The following is a 26,611-nucleotide window of genomic DNA, read 5'->3' on the forward strand; positions in this document are numbered from 1 at the left end:
TTTTTGAGACATTTTAATGTACATGCATAATATATACAAATATCTAATATTTTGTGCGTGTATATACATATACACATATGTACACATATATACTCTATATCTTGTACCAAGCACTAGCAGGACAGCTGTCTTGTAAGGTGGTTCAAGGATTGCTATGTAGTGTAACAGATTATTAAAAACATATTTGCAAAGGCCTTGGACCTAGTTCTACAGGTACTGGCCACTATGCAAAACTTCGTTGCCATTGTAAGAACAGCCCAGGAAGAAAAACGATTCCTAGGCATGAAAAAAATTTGTATCTATAAATAAGAATCAACATCACTTAGAATTTGTAAATCAAAATAAAAAAAATAAAAAGGCAGAGTCCAAAATTCATAAATATATCAACAATCAATAGATCAGATATACACTTGTGATAAGACTTAGTTTTTGAGTTGAATTTGTGTTCTCTTTTGGAGAGAGCACATCATGTTAGGGAACAAGAAAAACTCCAACTTTGTATTATGGAATTAGAAAGGATATGCAAGACATCAGCGTGAAAATTATAGTTCATAATTATCCAGTTCTATTAGAAAGTCATGGTATAATCATAGAATCATAGAATCATTAAGCTTGGAGAAGACCTTCAAGATCATCTAGTCTGTTAACTACTTCATCTTAAGAGCCATAATTCAATAGTAGTGTGTATGCAATTCTGTGTCACCAGGTATATCCCCTTAGTTATTACCTTAATCTTCCCTTGGATACATGTACTACAATACCATATTTGCATGCATCATACACTTCTGCCATCTGCTCTGGCAGATTTTTACTACTCTTAGATGAGTCTATATTGCTAATTATTATTAATCTAATTCGGGCTATCTTAATCCACTGTCTAATTTTGCTGAATGAAGTTTTTGGACAGGTCTTCTGGATTTCATGGGGGCTTTGCACAGGCTCAAGAGATCACCAGTGTATGCTACCTCTGTTGGATGGCAGCAAACTAATTTTTTCTAAGTCTTTGGAAAGGCCTTGAATGCTGTTTTCTGCACTTATCTGATATATTTAATGACTCAAAGGAACACATCCACAGAACTTCACCCCACCATATATTGCACAAAGTGCAATGTTTACACATAGAAATAATATTTATGCCTTAATTTAGGGGTCAGATTAGTCTCTTTTAGCTTCTCTTTTTAGTGGGAGACAAAAGGCAAGCAGCAGCCCACAAATATACCATATGAAACAAGTGTTTGGACCTATGATACAGTTTATTACTTCTTTTAACTGAAATCACAGAATCAAATGTTTTAAGATTACAACTGGTAAATTATACATATGTAATAGTTTACAAAACAAAATATTGGCCTTCAATGTGTCATAGTACAGTGTAGACCTTGTACAATTCAGTTCAAATGAATTAATGTTTCGCATAACGTTATTTATGGTGTAAACTGGCTGACATAGTAGTGCTCTAAAACTGTTAATTCTCTTTGATTAGACATATAGAAAAACGAAGAAGAAAGTCTTGTGACACATCTTGGTTTTCATAAGGTTCTGGTATTTCAGTCAAGTTGTCTGTAATGCACGAAGTGACACCAATGGAGTGTACAAAGAGGCACGTGAAATAAATTAAGAAATGAAAGCTGCGCTATCCTGTTCATCTTCCCTAGAACACCTCTCTTGTTTTATCTCATCTGATGTTACACAATGACCTGACAATAGAAGTGAAATTTAATTATTGCTACACAGGGGAACACATTGTCACCAACTTATTTGGAGTATATTATTTTGCAAATCTCATGAGATTTTATCAATGCATATATGCTTGACTGTCAAGGAGTACATTTTATACGATAAAACCATCTGAAAATTTCACAGTTCATACAGTAAATTGTGTAAACCAGTTCCTATATATTAAAAAGAGAAATTATGCTGTTACTTAAAGTGGTTTGAGTTTTAAGCAGCTCCTGCAAAGGCAAGCGATGTAATGAAGTTACTCTGAATTTACGTAGGCATAGCTGAAACCAGTGTAACTATTCTGCCCCATGAATGGGATTAACGCAAACCCAAATACTCATTTGTGTGCATACAAATGTGGATGCAGTCATACGTACACATGTATACACAAACACACACGCACACAAAAAAACACATTTCCATGTAGGCACGGTTAAGTTCTATGTGTACATTTATATGTTTCAACAAAGACTATGTAGGATTCCAGTTGATATGCATGGAAATACTTGAAATATCCTTATGGCTACTGTGAGACTCTACAGACAAATCTCAGGGCAAACAACACTGAGAGCTTTGGTTTCAATCTGTAACTCTACTGTGTGCAGAGTAGCTAGACACTGTCAAATATTTGGTACAGAGTATCTGGAGAGAAGTTCTCCAGCCACTCACTTGCATTAACAATGTGTTTGGGGCTTTTCAAATGTTGTATGCCTTATCACTGAATACTGCCACTTGTAATACAATCTTGTAAACCTCAGAGCTGCATCATGTGATGCCAGTTGAGGACCTGAAAATTTGTCTCAGCTTAAATCATTAACAGTATGTGCAATAAACCAGAAATATTTGCATTGGCAATGCCATTTCAAACAAAAATGTTGAATTAGCTTTACTATACAAATTAGCATTCCATGCATCCACAGTAAAAAAAGACTACTGAAAATGTTACCAATGATAAGTATGGGTGCAACTCTATAAAAATTAATCAGTTAACTAAAAGGAACACAGGCCTCAAAATCAGTAACTGCGTGGTCCTATTTATTTATTTATTTGTTTTTGTTTTTGTTTTTTAATTGCAACCTGGGCTTGAAGAATCTAACTTTGCTTCATACCATGGGCTCTGTCTTCCTCAGTGAGAAAGAACCGCGCAGCTTTCGTGAACACAAAGAGAAACAGTGACATACCTAAACATTCTGCTGAAAATCCACAATTATCAATGTTTCAGCTGTATAAGGCTTCTTTAAAGCTCAGCCCAAAGATCATCAAAGTGAGAAGGCTTACTGCTATTTCCAGGTGTTTTGGTGTGGGCTTTAATGGAGGAAGCGTCACCCACTGGCCTTTATAACTTCATCTGAAGCCTCATGGTTGGCCCTGGCTGTTCCATAGGGCCTGGACAGTAGCAAACATTGGGTACAGAGGATGAGATGGAATGTAACTTGTGTGAATATGGGCACTGATGAGGAAGATATCCTTTTATAGTTTGAAATAGATTTTTTGTCATCTGTCGTGCTACCCTTATGGAGAAATGGTTAGAAAAACAATTTGTATTGTTATGTCAATTGATAGTATGGCTTTGCCTATACTACATGTTTTTTTTTTGTTTTGTTTTGTTTTTTGTTTTTTACCTCACAGCCCAGTACAGTTTCCTTCGAGCTTAGCAGAATTTGGACTAGACAAAAACTAGGAGTAATCAGATACTGTTATTTTCATGGAAATACTGGGAATGCATGCTTGGCTGGCTTTTTATTTGTGTCTCACTGCCTGACATGGTGCAAAGAGCTAGAGTAAAACGAAGAAAAACATTGCAAAGCCTTACAAATTGTGCTTTTGACATTTTATAGCTATAATAAATAGATATATAAGTATATAAAAGATGAAAAAATTGAAAAGGTAGCTTTTATAATGGTTCACTTTTCATAAACCAAATCGTACATCATTTAATCTGTAATTGCAGAGAGGCACACAAAACAATTTCTCTGTAGTGATTTCACTTAAACATAAGAAGCTGCATGAGAGAATACTCACTTGCCATCCTGACAACTCAGAGAAACTTCATTTACATAGAGAGGAATCCCATTTACTGCAAGCCTGAGCTTTCTCCCATTGACGCAAATGGTAAGGCTCTTACCAACCTAAATGGTAAACTACTAAGGAGCAGAACACCAATTGCACATGCCTATATGAAGTGAGTCTGTTGTTTAGAATGTGGGGGTTTTTTTTGTGTGTGTGTCCACAGACTTCTATGAATGAGATATTTTAGAACTGAAGTGTAATGAGGAGGTTTGAGCATCAGGTGTCATGAACTTCTCTAAGAAAGATGGCAGCAGAAAAGGAATATACATCTATACAGTGTGCACACATGTATACACATATATCCCTGTCCCATGCAGAAAGCTTTCTAAATAAAAACAAACAAAAAATAACCAGTGCCATACATTATGTAAACTCAACACAAATTTGAAGCATAAATTAAGAGAGCAAGAAAGAGAGACAGAGATGATAGCAAACATTTTAAATAAAGAATTTGCACAATTGATATTTTTGTTAAATAAGAATAAATAAATTCATTACATCCATTCACATACTAGTTGTAAAAACAAATAAATTATTTTATTTTTTTTCAGTGCTGAGCTTTTTTTTCTTTTTTTTTTTTTTTTTTTTTTTTTTTTTAATACAATTGTTATTAATCCACAAGATTATTCCCTCTCCCCTTATGATAAAACTGTTTCCACAGGAGGGCAGATAAACTGAACTTCATGCATACAATCAAACTGCAAATGAAAGGCTTTTTTCTAAGTACACTGTCTCATTTGAAAAACAGGTAAAAAGCCACAGATTCAAAAGGGGGTCCAATCTAAGGCACTGGAGATGTGTCCCAAAAAGTCTACAGTGAATTTAACACTGAAGCTTGCTTATTTCTATATTCTGGGCTTCTGAGACAGTGCCTCTATCCATTGCAAGCATTTGATGAATCTTGTTTGGCAAGACTCAGTAGTAATGTAAACAGTGATGTAACGGTATGACCAACGAGGAATTTAGTTAGAAGCACTAGTTGTAATGGCAAATTCACATACCTTGCACCAATTTTTCATTCATCAGTTACATGAAGTAGGTATAAATGAAAAAAGCAAAGCTGGGAATTGCAGTTTGGTAACAAAGATCAGCTAAAAAGCAAATGTTGGGTATAGCAGGCTGCCCTAGTTCACCTTACACTTTTAGGATAGCTTCCTTAGTCTGCTCCTTTCCATTAGGCTGGATGGGGCTCTGAGCAACCTGATCTAGCTGTAGATGTTCCTGCTCATTTCAGGGGAGTTGGACCAGATGACTCTTAAAGGTCCCTTTCAACTCAAACAATTCTGATTCTATGATTTTATATAAAAGCAACTTCTTTTTGCCCATTTCCTTCACTACTACACTGGTGAAAATGGAAAAAATCAGTATAGTGGTTTGCTCTTGCATTTATTTACTTTTTATAAATAGATTCTTTCTATGAAAAATTCTTGATCTAAAGAAGATTTAAAATTTATACCCGTTTATGGTATTACTCTCCTGGAGTCTGAATAACATCCAAAAGCCTTACTCATTTTGTTGAGTACATAATAAATTATTTCTATAATGCAAACACAAATACTTGCACATTCTGTCTCTATTCTGATACAACACAGGAAAAATAAATGCCAATTAATTCAGCAGCTGCAGGCCTGGACAAACATCAAATCTATGCTCCTTATCTTTCCACTTACGATGGTTTCTACTTGTTATGACCTTCCTTAAGAGCCCTAGAACATGTGTTTATACATATATAAATATAAAAATCAGTTTACTTGAAAGGAAAATAAGACACTTCCAACATGATCTTAAAAGGTAGAGAAGACATAAGCAATTTCCAGAACTCTGCAAATATTCAGAGCCTTGATTTAAGTTCTTAGGTTGGCATGAGTTGTTGAGTGGCCAACTTTCCTTAAGATCCATGTTTTTCATTTTTATTAGGAGGTCACACATTCTCGAAAGCTGAAGATGACTAATAACATTCCTTTTAAAGAGAGAGCAGTTCACTTTTAAAGAGGAGACCCTGTCCCTTTTAGTGTTTACTTAGAATAGAGTACAAAAACAGATATTTCTCCAGGTTTCAACTCGTTGATGTAGCAACTCTGTGCTGTTTTAAAATCATCACATGCTTTCTAGAATTCAAATAAACATGCCAGAGTTGCAAAAACATGTTTATGTCAGCCTGCAGTAAGACCTGCCCTTCTTGCAACACAAACAAGATTTCTTTTCTGATTTCATGACCGGGATTTTCTGAAGAGCCTGAAGCCTGGGGAAGTATAGTGCTAAGTACCAGTGACTCACAGCTGTGTCTGAAAATCTTCCTGCACTCATACTCTCCTGTGTTGACAAGCTGAGAAATAAAAGATGGATGGAGTTCTACCACCTTGTACCTGTCATTCTAGGGTTTAATTCAAAGCCTGTTGATATGAAAGGAAGCGATTCTAACAAGTGTTGGTGTGGACTCCCCACATGTTACCTGCATATGGTGAAATGTCCTTCCTCAGTTACTAACTTCCACCGGATAGTAATGGGATTCAGAAGCTGCTCTCAAGGGAAATTATTACTAGCTTCTGCCTGTACTGTGGAAATAGTTTTATTGATGTTGGGCAAGTCCTCCACATCCTGATGTGGTTTGACTTCCTACTGACACCTCTTCCTCCCAAATGTGGTAGATGTACAAAACATGAAAATCAAACAAACAAAAAACCAAACAAAAAGACAAACAGTTACAAACTTTTGCTGGTAAGATGAATACCAGAGTTAGACATGATGGACAAAAAAGTGATAAAATATTAACTGCTTGCTGTGTTTTTTTGACCTTTATAGCCTCTTCAAAAGATGTAGGTACATTACACATTGTTAGATTCAAGGTGGAAGCCATAGAGAAAATAACAGAGAAAGCAGTTGAACACAGCCTCAGAATATCTGAGTTAGAAGACACTTGTTTATCATACCTGTAAGTTTTGGTTCTCTAACTAGTTCTACAAAATACAGTATGCCTTTATTTTTTGGAAAGAAGGAGCTAGCAGCTATTGTTCAGCAACAACAGGGATCCCGCGCTGTGACAAAGCTGGAACTAGTGGAGGGTTTACCAAGAAACAGGTACACAGATTCTTTCAGGCAGACAAATATTACTCCTATGTGTGTCTGACATACTCATGGTAAGGAGCTGCTGATGGTGCCGGTATATGAGCAATGCACCTGTGGGGATCCTTGGTCTGCACTCTTGCAGAGCTCCTCTGAGAATTTCTTGGTGGAAACACAGAATTTGTCATAGAATTATGATCTGCTATCAGGAAATCCCTAGAACAAACATGCATTTCCCTTTGTCAAAATCAAATTACTTTTTAAAACTAGCAGCAAGCTCTTCATTTTCCAGTAAAACATCTGCAGCCGTTTCTGAAGGCTGGACCAAAGTCCACGAGGGCTGCAGATATACTTTGGTCAATCACTTTGCTTACATAGCTTGTCTTTTGATTTTTTTTAGTAGAACCAAGTGATATAAAGTGACAAACCAAATCAAATGTATTTACAAAATAGCATGAAATAAGCTTCCGTGGTATCATGGGTACATGTGACATTTTCTAAGGACATACTGCATTAGAGGTAGGTGAAAAAGGGGAGATGATTCTGTAACCTTCAAATATCCCAGGATCCTCCATTTGCTAGTTTTTCTTCTTTTTCATTATTTTATTTTATATTTTTGCAGACACAGAGGGCTTATAGCAACTTAAATGCTTTTTTTTCCTTTTTTTTCAAACAGATCAAGATCACCCTACTATTTTTCAAAGCAGTGCACATCTTCATTTGGTCCAAATAGGCAGATTCTGCCCATAATTTGAGACTTTATGTAAATTCACTGAAGCCTTTGCTTCTCTCTGTCTGGGCAGACCTAATACCAGTATGTCAACAATGGCTTCATCAAACCTCTTTTAAAGAAGATCACAACCACAGGTTAACACTTTTTCAACAAGCACTGTTTAAATGCTGACGGTCTCTGAGAGAGAAGACATCCTTTAGCCAGTTTTCCATGCCCGTCTTTGCACTGGACAGTTCTGGTGTGCCATCCCGTGTCACATGTTCGAGAACAAGAAAGCCACGGCCCTGTCACCCACCGGGGTTGTGTGAGCTGTGGAGCTACTTTGCTGCTGCTGCCACTGCCAGTGACAGAGTTAGTCATTTGCCCTTGCTTCTTTGGCACAAAGAAACTGTAACGGACGTCCACTGGTTGAGTTGGGTCAGTTGCAAGTATCTGCACTATAAGAACCTCCTTTGTGGCAGAGTGTCCCATTGCATGCAAGAAATCATCTTTGTGACTCCAGCCACTATAGTTCATGACAGTTCCATTGATATCGATGATTGTTTCTGAAGTGGAGATCATATATTTTCCATTTACAAGGTACTCACCGTTTTTCTTTTTCAGGGCCAGGTAGGCAGTAAACCTGCTCTGGTCTTTAGTCTTGAATTGACGAACTTTGATGTGAGTTGCTCCTTCTGGGATTTTCACAATATCTGTGTAGCCCTTACTACAGAGGGGAAAAAAAGTAGTCAGTAACTGCTGTGAAATAAAACTCAAGTCTTACTGCAAAGCCTAATGAAATCACCGGTAAGACACAACTTGCTTCATTTTTGCTCAGGCCCTGAATCCATCTGCCTTGAGGCACATTTGAGATTAATTTAATCAGGTTCCATTATTTGTCTTTTGTAACACTGTGTTCTTGAAGAAATTTCTACTGCACTTAATTCAAATTGCTTAATCTTCAGCTTCAGGAATGATTTCACATGAGTCAGATACAAGAGGAATGAAAAATAACAGATAGTTTATATATTTCAGCAAAGGGTGGGAGATATGAAATACGATGCACATTTTCCGTGCCAAGAAAAGATAATGAGATATGCACTGGTTACAGCTGTTTCTTGCTGTCTTTGCCATAATGATTAAGGAAAGCATGAGCAGAGTAACAGCTGGATAGAAGTACCTTGGGAACATTTAAAAATAATCTTGATCACTGAGAAAAAAATTGTTTACTTTGAAATTCATAATTCCAAAGATGAATTGTTCAATGTCTAATAGAAGGTGCACTCAAACGCTTAATTTGCAGCATAAAGTTCTCTTAGTAGGTACTTATGAAATGCGTTAATGCAAACTTAGGAAGAGATATTTCACTTTTCTATTGAAAGTGACAAGCACTCAAAACCTGCAAGCGTACCAAACCTTTTACTATCTCAAGTGTGTAATTTGTTTTAACCACAGCGATACACAGTGAAGAAGGCTGAACGCTATACATAGCTATAGGTTACAAACTGGATTTTGGAAACATTTATTTTCATTTCTAAACCTGTGACAAAACCATTCTGCAAGTACCTTGTATCTTAAGTGCCTAGTGCTGAAACGGATAGGGGAAAGGAAACGAGAAAATAGACATCCAATGCAGGACAGCGACAGTCACCTGGAATTGTTTAAAAAATGGACTACCACTTTCACAAATTTTGATTGCCCAATTAGGGACTGCAGAGACTAAAGATGAAATGCTTGTTCTATTCCCATGCTATTTCAAGCAGTTACAGCACATCTACTAAAACTCCTTTAATTTGTCACCTCTCTAAACCTGAAGGGATATTGTGCAAACAACAAGCTGGGTGTCTCTGCTCCACAGCACTGCAGAAATACTTTTACTTAAAAGTTGCCAAAATAGCTCTGTTAAAACACGTTATTAAAGTTACAAAATCATCTGTTAAAAAAAAAAAAAAAAAAAGAAATGCTAGAGAATGCAATATTCTCAGCAACATTCCATGGGCAAAAAGAAGCATGTGCAGCCTTAATTCCCCTATTTCCCAACTTCTGACTAATTAACTTTATGGCCCTTTAAAAAAGTCCTTAGGAAAGAGTTTTTCAGGAGATTGTTTTTTTGATCATTTTAAGAGAAAAAAAGACAATTAAGATTTTACTATTTTAATGTAGGGTTTCTTTTTAAAATCTCGCATAAAGGAATTATATCAAACAATTTCCCCATAAAAAATAAACGAAAATCAAAATCAAGTTAAAACACACGTTACTTAGAGCTTGATTATTACTAAGTGAGACAACTCTTTGAATGCAGCAAAGTCAAATTAGTATTTTACTCTCCAACTGGTCTCATTTCAGTTAAAGCCGTGATTTGAGGAGTAAGATGGTACCTTCATAGGAATAATTGCAGTGGAATCCCACTGTTCCCAGTTTTATCTACACTACAAATCTGGCCTCGCTAAAATTAATGAGGTCTCTCTCGCATTTTTCCTGGAAACAGGACTGAAAAATAAGGATTACTACTGAAGCACATGAAGTGTATGTCACACAGTCTTCTTTGTTCAGGCATTTCAGAATTTTCATTCAATATTTAATGTTCAATACTCATTCAATATTTACAAATTAGAAAAGATTTGGTTTATGTAAGTACCAGATTGGATAGAAAGTCATTCTTTTTGGATGAGGTATTTTGGCTGTCCTTAGGTGAGTAATCATTGGTTTACCAGGAAGAAGATGTTATGGTTATTTTTATAACAAACTCACTTTTGAGGAAATTTTTGACTACTATTAATCAGTGTGTCAAAATGTATATAAATGAAAGGTCCTTTCAGGAGTCAAATTTCAAATTCTAATGGTGTTTCATGTATATGCAAGAATTTGTAAGACATAAATTCTATGTACATTTTAAAAGATGTTGTGTGCTGTGTATAAATGTTCAACTGAAAGTTCCTAAGAATAGGTCACTACAGCAGTCCAGTGAGACCTTGCAATCTATATAAACAGTGGTTAAAAAATCCTAATTCTTACACAAACCTTAAGGGAAACAAGAATACAGACAGAGGTAGACTTACTTGACATTAGTAATCTTGGTACAAAGCTTGCTTCTGCTTTGTAGAGTCAGGAAAAACCATGGGGAAGTTGCTTTTGTTTTACTTATATTAAGTTGTATCATACTTAAAAGCTGAACTCTGACAGAAAAATGGCTTATGGATGACTGCTGTAAATATTTTAACTTAAAAAAAAATATTTGTCCACCTGGAGATCAATATTATCCCAGTGAACAGTAAGGGATATAGAAAATGTCACATATAAGCCTGTGTGTACATCTGACATCTTGCCTAGTCACCTAAGCTCCTTGTATACTCAGCAGTGTGGAAAGACATTTTAGGGTATAATCACTTTCAGCTACTGAGGATTACTTTTACAGCTGTGCTCTAATGCTGCCTACTTCTCTTCACCAACTATGCAAGGAATCTATGTTACTAGATGATGATATCTACTAGATGATATTAAACACACTCCCAGTGTGCCTTGCCAACATAGCATCACCTGGGAAACCTTGAGTTTTGGATATATCTAGATATACCTCTGACACCAATAGCTTTCCGATTAATCACTGTCTTCCCTTCTCCCTATCCTCTAAAAACCATATGCCATCTGGCATAGCAAGACAGGCAAACAGCAGACTGTGTGCTTTACTCTAGGCAGACTTCCTATGACTGGTTGCTCACCTGTATCACTAGTACTTTGTGTCAGAAATGAACTGGGTGCAGTGTTTTGTCAGGTGATTATTTGCCAGTTTCAGGATATTGTTAAGAGGCCAGCTGTAAAGCACTGGCAATGTACACTTTTGCTTAATCTTCATATGACAGTAGATTGCATTTAGAGGAGGGAAGAATGAGGCACACAAGTAGAGCTACTATTCGCACAATAAGATACATCTACTAATACTCAAGATTAATACCTCTTTTTGGTGAAGGTTCCCATGACTTTTGTGCAGCTTGAATTGTCTCCTCCACATACCCCGCATTTGTCATACTGGAGCTTTGAACCAATGATGCCATCACAACCAGTTCGGATGCATTTTCCCCGGACACAGACTGAATTACTGTACGGCCGACATTCAGTACCATCAGTTACCTAGGTAATCAAATGCCTGTTAGTTAAAATTACCACTGGAAAAAAAATAAAAAAAATAAAAAAAATGTGCTTCTGTGTATCGGACTGGCAAAAAACCTTATTTTTGTCACCTCAGAACAGATTTACTACCCTGACAACCCAGACTGAGTTTCTCTAACATTCTCAGTGCCACAGCAGATGAAATTTAGCAAAGGTCTGAAAGCAGTGTGAAGCAAAGCAATAAAATGACCCAGACTTTAATGACCAAGTCATATCTTCCTAATAATAAGAGTACTTCACAGAATCACAGAATCACAGAATCGTAGGGGTTGGGAGGGACCTCCAGAGATCATTGTGTCCAACCCCCTGCCAAAGCAGGTTCCCTACAGCAGGTCGCACAGGTCGGCATCCAGGCAGGTCTTGAACATCTCCAGAGAAGGAGACTCCACCACCTCCCTGGGCAGCCTGTTCCAGTGCTCCGTCACCTCACTGTAAAGAAGTTCTTGCGCACATTGGTGCAGAACTTCCTATGCTGCAGTTTCCGGCCGTTTCCCCTTGTCCTGTCTCCACGTACCACTGAAAAGAGTCCGGCCTCCCCATTCTGCCCCCCACACCTTAGATATTTATAGACCTGGATCAGGTCCCCTCTCAGTCTTCTTTTCTCAAGGCTGAACAGATAAGGCTGAACACTCAGCCTTTCTTCATAGGAGAGATGCTCCAGGGAACTTGAGAATTTCAGTTCACTTCATTAATGCGTATATACCACTTAAGAGGCAGAAAACTGCAAGCCTAGGCATGGGAGATATTTCAGTTCAAATTGTATCTGATATGCCACAAGTCACATCTATACTAATTGGCAAATTAGTTCTTGGTAACTGATTTTGTATGAGTTACTCCAGACATTTTTAATATCATTCAGGACAAAATTTATACTTCAGTTGTGGTGCTCTCTCTAATCCAGAAGACCTCAGACTCACAAATGAGTCTTCAGGAAAAAAGTCCTTTAGCCATGACTGAAAAGAAACTACTGCAGAGTGCCCTCGCAGGCCTGTATTTTTATGGACTCATAATCTGAGGTATGGAAAAACTTGTCTAATTTTAGAGGTCACTTCTGGTCCTAATTTATAACCACTGAATGTCACCATTACATTTAATCACATAGCTAAATTTTTAAATCATATGATTAATGCATTCTTCCTTGGTTTAGGGAACTATTTTTTAAGATAGAGGACACTTAATTGGAACACGAAATTATGATTGGAGATATCATTACCTTTTGGGAAAATACCACATAATAGCCTGTTCCTTTGGCTCGGCAGGTGAGCTTGCAAACATCTCCAGGAAGCACTCCAGCATACTTGGGGACCCATTCCACAAAAGTTTTGACACCCTTTGCATCAGACTGATAACCATTCCTTGCTTCACACTGCTCTTGTCGAAAAGATTTAGCTGTAGAATGATTCACATTATTAGTGACTATTTCAGACTATGCTGCAAATATTATTATGCACCCCTATTATTCCAATTTCTTTTTAACATAACTTTTTAAGTTATGATACTTCACCTCTTTACTTAGAATAGGCCTTCAAATCCTTTAATTTTTTAGAGCTTGGAAACCTTCCCATGACACAATAAGCTATGAAGGACTGAAATTAGCATTATGATTCATCTTCTAGGACTGAAATTGCTTTACATTTGATTCCTTTTATTTATGAGGTCAGAGTGGGGATAAGGGAAGAATTGCCATATTTTATTAGTGATGAAATCTTCCTTGGTAAGCACACTTCAGAGAAACTACAACAGATCTTGGATGTTTCCTTTCGCAGTAGATGTTCAACATTTACTATCTAAGGACACAGAGGCTGGAGCAGCTAACATACCATTTGCTGGGCAAGGTGTGACATTACACGATCGATAGATGGCCCTCTTGCCAGTGCAGTACCGGCCGTTGTTTCTAGGAGCTGGGTTATTGCAGTGACGATAAGCAAACTGAACGCCTCCACCACACGTACGGGAGCACTGTCCCCAGGGTCCCCACGACCCCCAGTTACCATGGCTTGATGCCTGAAACATATGAAAAGTGGGAAGTAAGGACATCAACATCCAAGTGTGAATAGGTGCTAAATCTCAAAGACATTGTTAATGTTTTCCCCCAACTGAAGGTGTTCCCTTGCTCATTCTGTCAGGGATAAAATGGTGTTAGGAGCCTTCTTTCTACCATTGAAATTAGTTTATTTTATCTGCAGAATTATGGCATCTGATTTGGCACTGATTTGCCACCAACAGGCTCCATAAACCATCTCCAGAAGATTATAAGGCTATCTGTGAATAATAAACACAATTATTATTCTAAGTAGGTATTGCTCTGTATTATGAGATCTAGCTTATGTAAGCAAGCATTCTTAGCGATATTTGAATGCGGACTTCTAAAGGATGAGATAAAACGATCCCTTACATTGATGAGTTTTGTTTCCAATCATCTACTTCATACATATACTACAAATATGACAAAATATTCATAGTTTCACCATACACTCAAATTACATGAACAGTATTCTAAATCTAAAATTAGGCAATTGCTTCTTCTTTTCACTTTGTGAATAAATTAGACTGTATTTCAGAGTGTTTTAAAGGCAGGAAATGAACACATAAATCAAAAATTTGGGCAGTGAAAGTGAAGAAGCACTGAACCAGCAGCTTAACATTTCAAGAACACTGGCAAGAGAGTGAGCATTCAGATATATATTACAATTCTGCCAGTTTGACTCTATAGCATACTCCAACAATTAACTGATACTGGACAAAGAAATATACCAGTCTATAAAGAAGAGTGTTACAAAGGCTGCTGCTTGATTTGAATGACTCTTGTATTTTGTAAATATCTTCACAAAGCTCTACAGTTCTGTATCTCTCCTGTAGGTATAACAGAAGGAGCAGTGCTATTGTATTCCCAGTTAATTTCAAAGTATCTGAATTGCACAGTGGACAATTATAACCCCGTGGACTCTCATGAGCCTCTTCAGGGGTATTAAACCAACAGACGGAACTCCTTCACTATAGGTACAAACTTGGCTGCTCTGGAAATTATATCCTAGATGAAATCCATCAATTTTTCTCTTTACTAGAGTTAGCTCTCTGGAGACTTTTAGATGAGGGTTGTAAACTAAGTTTTCATATCTAATTTGTCTCAGAGTCCATTGCCAAGAAATCAGGAAGCTGTGAATCATTCCTTGCCAGTCTGTCCATGCATCCTGAGACCTGCCTTATTGAATGGGTGTCTTCTAGTTAGAAGTGATGCTCCCAGTTTTCCAGGAGTGTAGGCTTCCAAACTTCAAGAAGAAAACATGCTTCCTGAAACTCAGTAGCATTTTTCCTGTATCCTTCACCAGTAACACTCCAATTACATGCTAAAAAATACGGCAGCTTTCAATCTGACTTTCATAATAAAGTGCCTTTCACTCCTACTTTGAGCATTACGTCTTCTAAGGTTCCCTAGAGTCACAGCTGGTAACTTACCGAGTAGTATTTCTTCTTGGTTTTGTCAACACATTTTCCCTGGAGACAGATCCTCCCTTTTCCACATGGTGTTCCTTCCACAGCAGGCAGCTTCTTAGTCAGACACACCATTTGACCTTGACGAACAACTGCACACCACAAGCGAGAGCACACATCCATCCCAGGACACACTGTATATTCAGGTCCAAATGCTAATTTGCACTGACGAATGGCATCATAGGTTTGTCCTGGAAGCTCCTCGGGGCCCAGGATCTGCTTTCTTGGTTGGTCCAGCAAACAGTTACCTAAAAGAATAATCCAAGCTATTATTACTTATTACCTACTTTTTCTGCAGTGTTGTATCTGTCGTTCAAATTAGGGAGACCGATAACGACAGCAGACCTCATTTGAAGGACATTGATGTCATTGGAAATGCTCTCTGAGGTGTCATTAGGCTTTGTATGAGCTTATCGTACTGCAACTGTGGTCTCTCCCTGCAGCATACCAGGTGTCAAGCTATTTCCAATTCAAGAAAATAAGTGTAAATAAGTTTTATTCAGTCCCTTTGCTCTTCCATTCTGTCTTCCTTTATTTGGCTTCCACTCCATCAATTTGTGCTTTACAAAATGATCAAGAAGAGTCCTGGTAGAGCAAGCAAAACGCTCATTTGAATTTTGAGCCAGAACATCACACATGGTAATGCTACTAAAGCAAAGTCTGAAATTCAAATTACAAAATGCAGACCGCGAGGCACTTAAAAACAAATAAATAAATAAATGCATCCCCCTACAAAACCACACACACAAACAGAAGCAAACAGATCAAAGGAAAAATATAAATAGAATATCAAATCTAATGTTGGTGGTAAATCTAGACTGGGCTTCCCTTGTAAAGAATGATACTTGGCTGCTTCTAGAATTAGTTTGTAGAGGTCTATACATTTTATACAAAAATGCACAAGAAAACCACCCCAGAAAGACAAGAAAAAAACCCAGAATAAATATAAATTACAGAATTGAATATGTATGCTGATATATATTGCAGAAGTTAGAATTTGTCTGGCGCACTCTAAAAATGAGAATTCCCACTTTGCTTCTAGAGGATCTACTAACAGATTTTGTTTACTATTGAAAAATTTGGTTGTTGACATACAGAACTATTTATTGAGCATAAGCTATTTTACACCCCATGAAAAGGGTATGTGGTCTTGGCAAACTGCACTTATTCTTGGCCAAAATAACTTACCACAATTTACATACTTTGCAACCTATACCGGAATTCTTCAGATGGATCATGGGTGAAAAAATGGTCTTTAAGAATTCCATTGTTTAAACTAAATGAATTAAAATCACACCAAATACCCCATGAGTCTATAGCTTGTGTTTTCCCTCTAGAATTGCAATTTTTCCTTTTTTACTCCTAAGACTAAGACTGACTCTTCAAATCAACCAAAATTTCATTCTGCATCATCACTTACTACCAAAAAACTATAATGCTGTTAAACTTGTTCTATTTGTCCTATGCTTACCATGATTTACCTTAGCCTTATTTTTGATCTGGATTATGCTGACATTTTTAATAAAGACAAGGTGTGCAAATGCTAATTGATGATCTGGGTACCATGAAATAGAAAATTAATGGTATCCTAGCATTCAAATCCTTTTAGAGTGTAAAATATTCAAGACATGGTGAAGAGTGAAGAAGCACAGATGTGTTTTTTCTTTTCTGAAGTTTCTGAAAACTAAACCACTGGCAGTAGTTGCTGTCAAAAATATATTATGTAAAAGCAAAGAACAGCAATTCACTATATTACAGCATATAGAACACATATGTACTACTATTCCCACTTTTCGCCCCGAGTACCAAAAAACATCTGGGTGCCCTGGCCTAATGCAACATTCTTGACTGATGACAAAGTTAATCAAGCCATTTCGTTCTCATTCTCTCTCCTCAGTGTTATATATGTGCAATACAGCCTTGGAAGGCAGAATAAAATCTGTGCAGGAAGCAGATAACCAGGATATAAATTAATTAAAACAGAAATAGTCCTTTTTTTTCAGGTTACAAAGAACACCAAATAGTCAGACTAAACACAATAAATTGTAGGCAATCATACCACAGCCTAGTGGTTGGCATGACAATAAAGGCAATTAGTATCTTACAAAGGGTTGGCTAAAAGCAGATGATAATAAATGTCACTGTCTTCTGGACACTAATTGAGAATTTTCTTCCTAAATGTGAAATTGCTGTCTGGGGTCATCTTATAAGTGTAAAACAAATGGCAATATGATGACAGTGATGATTACAATTCTCAAAGTAGGCCTCTGGAGACTGGGAATCAGCACCTTGATCATTCCCAGACATCCTGGTTGACCTTGGATGAGGCATTTCTACTGAAATTTATTTAGCTGACCATAAGTAGATGTAATGCTGGTGTCTACAATTGAGTCAGCAGTCAGATGTTTCACTGCCTAGTACAAACATATGAGCTTGTGGTGTAATTCAGTACCACTAATACAACTGATGGCATCAATCAAATCACTGACACCATTAACCAGATCCCTCCATGCTGTGGTGGGAATTAAGCACCCACGTTAAGCACAGTTACCTACATAGTAAAATACACAGTTATCTACATAGCGCACTTTTTATGTGATGAGTCCACATCCCAACATCACTTTCCAAATGTATTAAATAGGAACCTCAGCACCTAACAAAAGGCAGCTACAAAATTAAAGTTAAGATTATGGAGCCTTTTAAGGACATGTTGGATTACACACGGAGCAACTTCCAGTGGGTAGCAACCCTGCCTGCAATAGGGGAAATAGATGATCTTTAAGGTGTCTTCCAATCTAAGCCATTCTGTGACCCTGTGATTCTTGCCATTGAAGCACTACAGGTGAATATCTGTATCTATAAGGGGAAACATAAAGGTTTGAAAAAATACTGTTCTATTACAGAATAGTGCTCACAGATCCAGGTTTCTGGATATTCACATTTCATTATGCTTAGTCATAAGGAGCAGCATATGAAGTACTTCATTTATCTGCTTCGTCACACAAATACTGCCATGCCTGGTTTGTCACAAAGCACAGTTCATAAGCTCATGCCCATTCACACCAAATGCAGACTGCTTATGTTTTGTATGAAAGACAGAGCTTCCTGTGACTACACAAAATCCAGTCAAAACACCTTAAAAGAAAGCCTGGTATAAGAAGGTCTGTATACTCTCATTCTTCTGTTGTATCTGCTATTTTGTGCCTTCTTTGCCTACATTATGTCTGTGGCACTGCTCAGAATTACACCTGAATGGTTAAACTTAATTTTCTCTGCTAGCAACACTTGAAAGATAGAGGACTTTCCTCTTTCAATGGGAAGATGGCAGGAAAGCATCTTCTCAAAATGAAAAAGAGAGGGAAAGTAGTGTAACTACATGGCAATACATCATCCACGGCTAAGGAGAAAAAAAAAAAAAAACAACTCAAAAAGCAGACACATGCTCATTCTGAAAGAAACATGGAAATATGGCACATTTGCACTGTCTTATTATCAGTCCAAAGCAGCCTGAAAAGTGTCGTCATGCTCTACCAGGGTTCTCTGGGCTTGGGTACACTTGGTGTACATTACAAATGGGAATTACAGCTATGGATTTTTTCCCTGGCTAGAAAATAAAACCAGAAGGAGTTCCATGCCTAAAATAAAACACGTACTCTCAGCAGGATAATTTGAACAAACTGCCGTTTAAATCATTGGCCTTAGTCCTTATTTCATAGATAGTGTTTGTGTTCAGTCAGGACAAATCTTTTACTTAACATCTAAAAATTGATAAACTTCAACAGAAAAGGATCACTAATTTAGACAAGGTCTATGAGGAGCTAATCTATCAAGAAAACACATTTCCTAAACACTATGCTTTTGAAAGCATACCAATAACATCACTACTAAAACTAATATGCAGACAAGACCAGAGGCTCACATTTTTCATGAATTATTTCATCCCATTAGTAAGTCTTTGGGACTACATGCCTGTGTGGTAACTACTCATGAGTATCAGAAATGGCAATATATCCTAACCCATTTGTTAGTAAGCGGACAGATTCTAAGCACCTCTTGTGCAGGAAAGAATACATGACTTTGTGAAAAGTATCAGAAATAGAGAACTGCTAAAGGAAGTCAACACAGGCTGAACAAGGAGACCACAATGCAGCTCTGAAGGATTTGAAACTCCTACCCTCTTCTACTGAAAAAAATGACAGAATGACTTTCTTACACTCGTAGGATAGATTATACTCTCTACAGGGTCAGTGAATACATACTGTGAAACTCCCAGGTGAGACAAAAGGGAGTGAATGCAACTAAACTCAAAAAGGAAAGGTCTCTTCATATGTAGAAACTCACTTGGTAGTATTAAGTCAATGCCAGAGCATTATGGGCATTAAAATAGGACAGTATAGCTGAATGAATCTAATAAAATTGAGACAAAAAAAATGAAGTCATTCTCCAGATAGGAAAAAACAGGAGAAAATATTTCAGAGAGCACTGAAATTAGCCAACAAAATACTTAAAAGCAAAAAACTTTACATTCAGCAGACATGTCATACTTTTTATCCATACGTATTTCAGTTACCATAACAACTTGATCCATTCACTCAATTATGTCATTTTTATCTCAGCATTTTGGAATTTGAATGGCTTAAGAACTGCAGTTGCTTTGGAAGCACAACGAAAACTTTAACATTCATTTAACATTCATTTAAGAGTTCAGACTATACTTTATATTACTACTTGTTGGAAAAAATGAAAGTTTTGTACTTATTCTCCAAAGGTCAAATGATATATTTAATAAATATTAGTTATATGACTTGGAGGGTAAGCTCCTGGAGCAAAAGCAGTCTTCTGTTATAGACAGCACAGAGGGGTCATAATACTTGTTTACAGCCCCTCTTCACAAACAAAATGAATATATAAACAGAATAAATGCTCTTAATGGTAAGAGCACGTACACTCTGCACATATCTGCAGCGTAATGCAAAGTAGACCATACTAACCATTCTAATTTCTGTGTGGAAAAGAAATTTCCTTTTGTCCTCTTTTGAAAGTATTCTCATTTGGGAAGACAAGACTAATTTTGTACTTTAAAAAAACTGAAACTCTCTGTGTCTCAAACCAAGTTATTACCAACATGCACTCCATCAACTCTTTATTTTCTTTTGCATTTGAACCACACAATATGGGCATGAGACTCTGCCTGACTTTTAGATCTCTGCCTTGTTCTGCAAGCACTGTCAAGATAGTCTCAAGACAAGCAAGGAATGAAAAAGCTTATATAAAATAATTAAAAAACATATCACAGAAAAAAATGACACGTAATCAATGCAAGATGTGATAATACATACCATGACCATCATCAAAAAATTCTGTTATAGTTGCTGATGTGCATTTGGACCAAGGCTTCGAAGCATCAATGCTAGTCAGGATGGAGGACATGAGGCGTTTATCTTCCATGGAGCCAAAGTTCTCCTCACAAAATTTGGAGTCATCATGGGAAAGCCCAAGCAAGTGCCCTATTGAAACCAAATGAGTACATTATGAAACCAGGATTCATAACAGAGTTTAAGAGCTGGAACCCACAATCAAAGTAAAATGAAATGCATTATTTGCCCTCAAATTTCCAACAGCAGCACAAAGCATGCCACTTGAAATGTGGTATCTATGCTTGAGGATAAAAGAGTTTACATCACTGCATACAGCAAGGATGTAGTGCCATCAGCTGATTTGTCATCAAACTGAGCTGATTCTGAGCTGATTTATACCTGATGAAGACTACAGTAAGCTGTACTTATTCATATGTTCTTATTATAGTTCTCAACGTTTTCCAAATAATCTGCAGTAATAAAAACTAATACCTCACAAAGACATTCTGCCATTGTTTAGAAAGGCTTCACAGTATCTTTCTAAGTGAACACAAAAGTTCTGTTGCACTCCTTGTTGAAGTGCAAGTACCCTCTACAGCACATCAATCAATATGAATAATGTTTTCCAGTAGTCTGTCCAATGTACAATGTATTATTTTGTGGGATTTTTTTGTTAGCGTTCTTTATTTTTAAATGTATGTGGCATTGGGTATTTATACTACAGAACACAAAACAATGTGAACACAAAGCAGGACACAATGTAACTTGCAAAAATCCTGGATACTCAGGGGAGCCCATTCTACTGCTAGATTAGGCCTTATATAACAGAAATCTTCACTTCAATTCAGTGATTCCTACTTTCTCTAGCCTCTGGGCAGGCAACATATTGGTTTCTCTGTAAACATCAGGTTTAACGTTAATTTCCACATGTGCATCAGTTTATCTCACAACCAATTTACTGTCCAAGAGGTATAAGAATGAATGGGTACCAAAACTGCAGGGAGCTCAAGCCTGGACTTAGTTTTCACAGTCTTCAATCTCACCCTTGAGGTGGTTAGTAAGATATCCAGAGTTATACCACGAGTGCTTTTAATAAGGGCAAAAACCACCCATTGCAGCCACTGCAGAGAAATAAATCTGATGCACTCAAATAGCCCATGTGGCTGAAGAGACACATTTTGTTATTCTGCAATTACTAAAAGCCTTCCACATACACTAGGTTTTATGTTTTGGTTAGTTGAAAGGTGACAAAAGAAGGAATATTGATGGCAGAATAGCATATTCTGATATCCATAGTAACAGCCATGACAACAGTATAAACAGTAACAATACCTACAGTACAGGCTGGAAAAAAAAGCAGAAAATCAGTATAAATGTATGTGTTGTATATAAAATTTATGATATGTTGTTTTCATCTGCTTTGGAATAGAGGCCAAGAGGAAGAAAATAAAGGCACCACTCACTGTCTAGCTGTATCTGAGACTCTGAAAGTAGCTATCTGACTAGAAGTATGCAATAAGTCTGGAGAAGACAGGAAATAAGGGTTTCTTGCAGTCCAGCTCCCAGTGATGCTGAGTTCCTGATCTAAGGATGGAACTCTGAGATGTGAAAAGAGAACCTTTATCTGTCATCTCATTTATACCAGTGATGACTAAGAGCAGCCAGTCCTACTGCTCTGAAAGTAATGCCTCCTATTTACTTCCATGGAAACATCAACAGATACGAAGAGCACATCAACACTATTTGATAGAGCAAATGCTCAGCTACAAAACACTATTTATCAACACAATAATCACCATTAGCCATGCATTTTGTCAGAGATAAACAAGAGCTTGTGTATCATGCTTGCAAAATTCTGCACTAATGGAGGTGACCCACTATGTTAACACTGTTCTGATAGCATCTTTGGGAGGATAATGATGCTCACACAGTCCATCTTTCATCAGCCCAAACAAATGGAAGTCAGAAGGCACCACAGCTGGATTATTCCGTGGGTGTATTAAGACAGCACAGCCGAGATCAGCAAAGTACTCCGAGGTTTACAAACTGGTTTGGGGCCTGGAGTTACCACGTTGCACAAGAAAGGTTGTCTTCTTCTCTGACCTTACTCTTGTAATTTGAGCTTTCAGCTGAATGACATGATGCAGTGATCAAAGTTGACTGTTTGTCTGATTACCAGGAAATCCAGAAGGACAACTCTATTTCCTATATCAAAAGACAGTGCACATCACTTTGCCCACTGAGAGCTACATCTTGAGCTTTGTCTCTGATGAGGAATTCACATGTTGTCACTCCATGGACTGCCGTTTTGACTTTGGCTCATAGTGGTGACACCTCATCTTGTCACGAGTAATGATGGGATCCAGGAAACTGTCACCTTTCGCCCTGTATTGATTCAATAGGTCCTGGCAAATTTACATACAGTGGTCTTTCTGCTCCTATGTGAGCATCCGTGGGACTTGGTGCAAGCTTAGCAATATTCCAACATTGCCACCATCTTTTCTGACACACTGAAGCTCATACTCCGCTCCATACACATTTCTGTGGTTGTAATCCACTAATTCCTGTGGATAAGCTCATCAAGATGCTCTTCATTCTGTGGTGGGACAACTATGCATGGCTGGGTGGAACATGGCTTGTCTTTCATACCACTACTGCCACTGTCGAAATGCACCAAATACTGCCTCCCTGTACTCACATCCACTCTTACGTCTCAATAAATGTTCAGGAACTGTTGAGTAATGCAATTTTTTTTCCACATGGAGGAATTCAATTCCATGCCTTTGTTTCATACGCACTTCCATGTCAGGTGCCATTCTGTCAGACTGCCCCTCCGCCGTCATGTGTCACATGGTAGCAAAATGTAATGGAATATTGGTGAGAAAGTTCAGTCTCTACTGCCATACTACCAACATCTACCTCTGACACTGTGGGCCAACATAATAAAATATGTGGCACTAGTTTTGGAGCAGCCTTTTCCTTGTTGATATTTACTATTGCTGTGCTGCACTGTTACACTTAAAAACACATTCCTGCAAGAACATAACAATTAAATATTATTTATACAGAAAGCAAGTTTAATTGCTGATGTATTTTATGTGCACAATTTGAGCTTATTTTTTTCTTGTAGGTAAAAACACTTTCCTGTGGTGATACACTATCAGCCAGATAATGCTGCTTTTATTCTGCACTGACATGCAGTAAATACATGTTAAGTTTCAATCTGACATAGTGTTATACAAATACATGCTCTGAGGAGATGGCATCTTTTTCTTTAAGCCAAATGCTGATGCAGAGCAAAATAATTATTACTTCAGACACATGTGTTTCTCAGGCAGAGTAACCAAAATAAACAGTGCATCGCTTCTAACTGATCGAACAAATTATCTGAAAGTGTCCCAAGCTAAACTTTTAATGAATGATCAGCTACTGTGTCAGTGAGGACTACTACCTTTGACTTTGCCAAAATCTAAATACAATGATGGTGAGAGTTTTCAGGGAATATGAAGATGATATTGATTTTGGCTGCCTTTATACATAATGTTATCATTATGTTTGCATTCACTGTTTGCAATGCAGTGAATGGCACCAGGTCATACTTCATATCTGAGAAGCACAGCCAATGTGTTAATGAACTTCAACACATGCCTACTAGTAAAATAACTAGAACTTCTCTGACGACATTTAATAATTATTTGTAGCAAATTTTCTGCTAACTTAAGCAAACATTTTCTGGACAGGGCTTTAGACATATCCACTAACATTTGCTGAGGTACCCTTGTATATACGGTATGGTTCTGCACTTAAATCAGGTCTGCAAATGCACTGCTTTGCTGAGTTGTTCTGGAGTTTCTTGTGATTTACTTCCAAGTCCACTTGAATATGCACATACTTCCAATCAATTAAACAGAAGTACTTGCATAAAATCAGTCCAGCAAGCATGAAAATACCATGCTGAGTAGACCTGTCCCACTATGGCAACCTTCTCTAAGACAATTCTTATGCTTAAAGGTTGCAGGAAGAATTTTTTGCATTTATTGTCCCAAGAGACCTCTTGCAGGGTTGTAACACTGCAAGAAATTACTTAACTGCAGAATGTATGTGAAACAAAGAAACAAGGTCCTGTTAATGAAAAAGAAGTTTCATTTTAAGCGACTGGAATGGGTACTGAACAATTGTGCGTGAATAACAAAAACTAGAAGACTGTTCTAAAAGGCAGAATCATAGAATTATATAGGTTGGAAAAGACCTTTAAGATCATCCAGTCCAGCCATCAACCCATCACGACCATGCTCACTAAACTAGGTATGGCATGGAGTCTGCGTTTGGTGTAGGATATGAGTCGTATCTGGGAATGAATCAGCAGTCTGAGAGCTCATTCTTCAGAGTGCTCAACATTTTGTAGCACCATTGTCATGGTTTTACCATTGACAACCACCCAAAGCTCCCCAAAACTCAATGATACAAAGGATTTAGTCTTATAGGGTGGAATTCAAATTTCTTAACACCCTGTGGTATCACTCTGCAACGGTCCTCCTATTGAAGGTACTTCACTCACTACGTGAATCTTTCTTCTGCATAATCATTCCACATCCCACATGAACATATATTCAATGACATAATAATAGGCACTGTCAATAAGGATGCTCAGCTTCGTCATCTATGAGACTCTCTGCTACTTAAAACATTCACTTAACCCATTTTTTTGCGCTGTAGCATTTTCCTTGCAACAATATCAGTCCCAGCCTCAGAGAGAACTTTTTGTCTTTTCTAAATGTGCTTTTCAGCTCCTGCATTAGCCCCTGCAATGAGATATGTAAGTACACACAGCTTCAACTGTCTACTGTCAAAGTAATGTGGTCACAGTACATTAAACTACAGAAATTCTACAGCTGCCAATGTGAATGTCCCTGGAGCAGGCCAGGGATTTTACTGTGCTTCAGTTGATGCCTAGCTTCCATGTCTAAATATGATACAGTCGCTGTCCTTCTCTTTTCTCTCCTACCCACCACCCTTCCTCATGTCCCATGAATTGAGCACAAGGCAGGAATCAGCACAGCTGGAGGTGAAGCATTGTGGATCTATCTGTTAATGAGCAGCCTGCTGAGGCTGAGGGAAGTCCCTTACATTCCAAAAAACCCTGAGCTGCAGCACCCCTGAGATGTACTTTCTGTGCAGAATTTGACTTCTGCACTGCATATTGAAATTGTTCTTCCTTTCTCTTTTCCTCCCTCACACGGACAGAAGAATACCCTTCACAAACAAGGAAGCTTGCAGCCAAATTTCAAGCCCATCACTTTGAGCAGAGAAGCTCCAAGTTTCTGCATAAAACGTTTGCAAATTAATCTCCCCCTCAGAAATGGCTGGACAATCTCTGTACTTCAGAATAAACAAATAAAATGAAACACTTCTCAGGCTTCTCTATTCAACACAGAACATTTCAACCCAAATACTTTGTCAAAAATACAAGAAACTGAAACAGGGTCATCTTCTGGAAAGTGTCCAGCTACTGGCTTCACCTTTAATTAGAGTGCACTGTAACTTTTCATCTTCATGGTGATAAATGGGGTGAACTGAGGACATACCTCATTAACAGTTGCCTACTTTGGTTTATTAAACTGGGCCTTTGTTCTACAGTATGATGAGAATTAATCACTTACCTGGCATACTTATGCTTTTTGAGAGGTTCCCTAAGTCTTTATGAGTCTCTTGTTACTTTCAAAATTTTTGAAAATATCTTTTTTAACATCACAAGAGGTAGCAAATAGCTTCCCAAATACAGAACTCTGACAGTATTTGAGCTCTTAAATAAGCCACCAGTTATATTAATGAAAGTAATAACTGTTCAAGACACTAAATGTATGAATTCTATCATCTGTACACATTGATTTGCTTGTTAACTTTGTATGTATGTTGAATGCAACTTCAGAATAATTTTGTAGAACTAAAATTCCAAATTCTTATCATGACCTAAATCTTTCTCTATCCAAACTTCTGGTTTTAAAACATTATTGTCAGACTTAGATTA

The 26,611-nt window shown here is 37.5% G+C and overlaps 1 protein-coding gene across 1 annotated transcript in view; it reads right to left on the bottom strand.

Moving 5' to 3' along the window:
* Positions 1-1,234: 1,234 nt before the first annotated feature.
* ADAMTS5 (ADAM metallopeptidase with thrombospondin type 1 motif 5) overlaps positions 1,235-26,611 on the bottom strand; it is a 47,868-nt gene continuing 22,491 nt past the window's right edge. Inside the window, exons 3-8 of the mRNA XM_052666921.1 lie at positions 20,566-20,733; positions 15,191-15,474; positions 13,555-13,738; positions 12,948-13,123; positions 11,520-11,695; positions 1,235-8,294 (exon numbers count right to left, since the gene is read on the bottom strand). Of these exons, the coding sequence (XP_052522881.1) occupies positions 7,724-8,294; positions 11,520-11,695; positions 12,948-13,123; positions 13,555-13,738; positions 15,191-15,474; positions 20,566-20,733 (1,559 nt within the window). The 3' untranslated portion in view covers positions 1,235-7,723. The remainder of the gene's footprint in view (positions 8,295-11,519; positions 11,696-12,947; positions 13,124-13,554; positions 13,739-15,190; positions 15,475-20,565; positions 20,734-26,611) is intronic.

Source organism: Tympanuchus pallidicinctus, unplaced genomic scaffold (genome assembly GCF_026119805.1).
Source record: "Tympanuchus pallidicinctus isolate F22 unplaced genomic scaffold, pur_lepc_1.0 scaffold10, whole genome shotgun sequence".
In the NCBI taxonomy this organism is placed as follows: domain Eukaryota; kingdom Metazoa; phylum Chordata; class Aves; order Galliformes; family Phasianidae; genus Tympanuchus; species Tympanuchus pallidicinctus.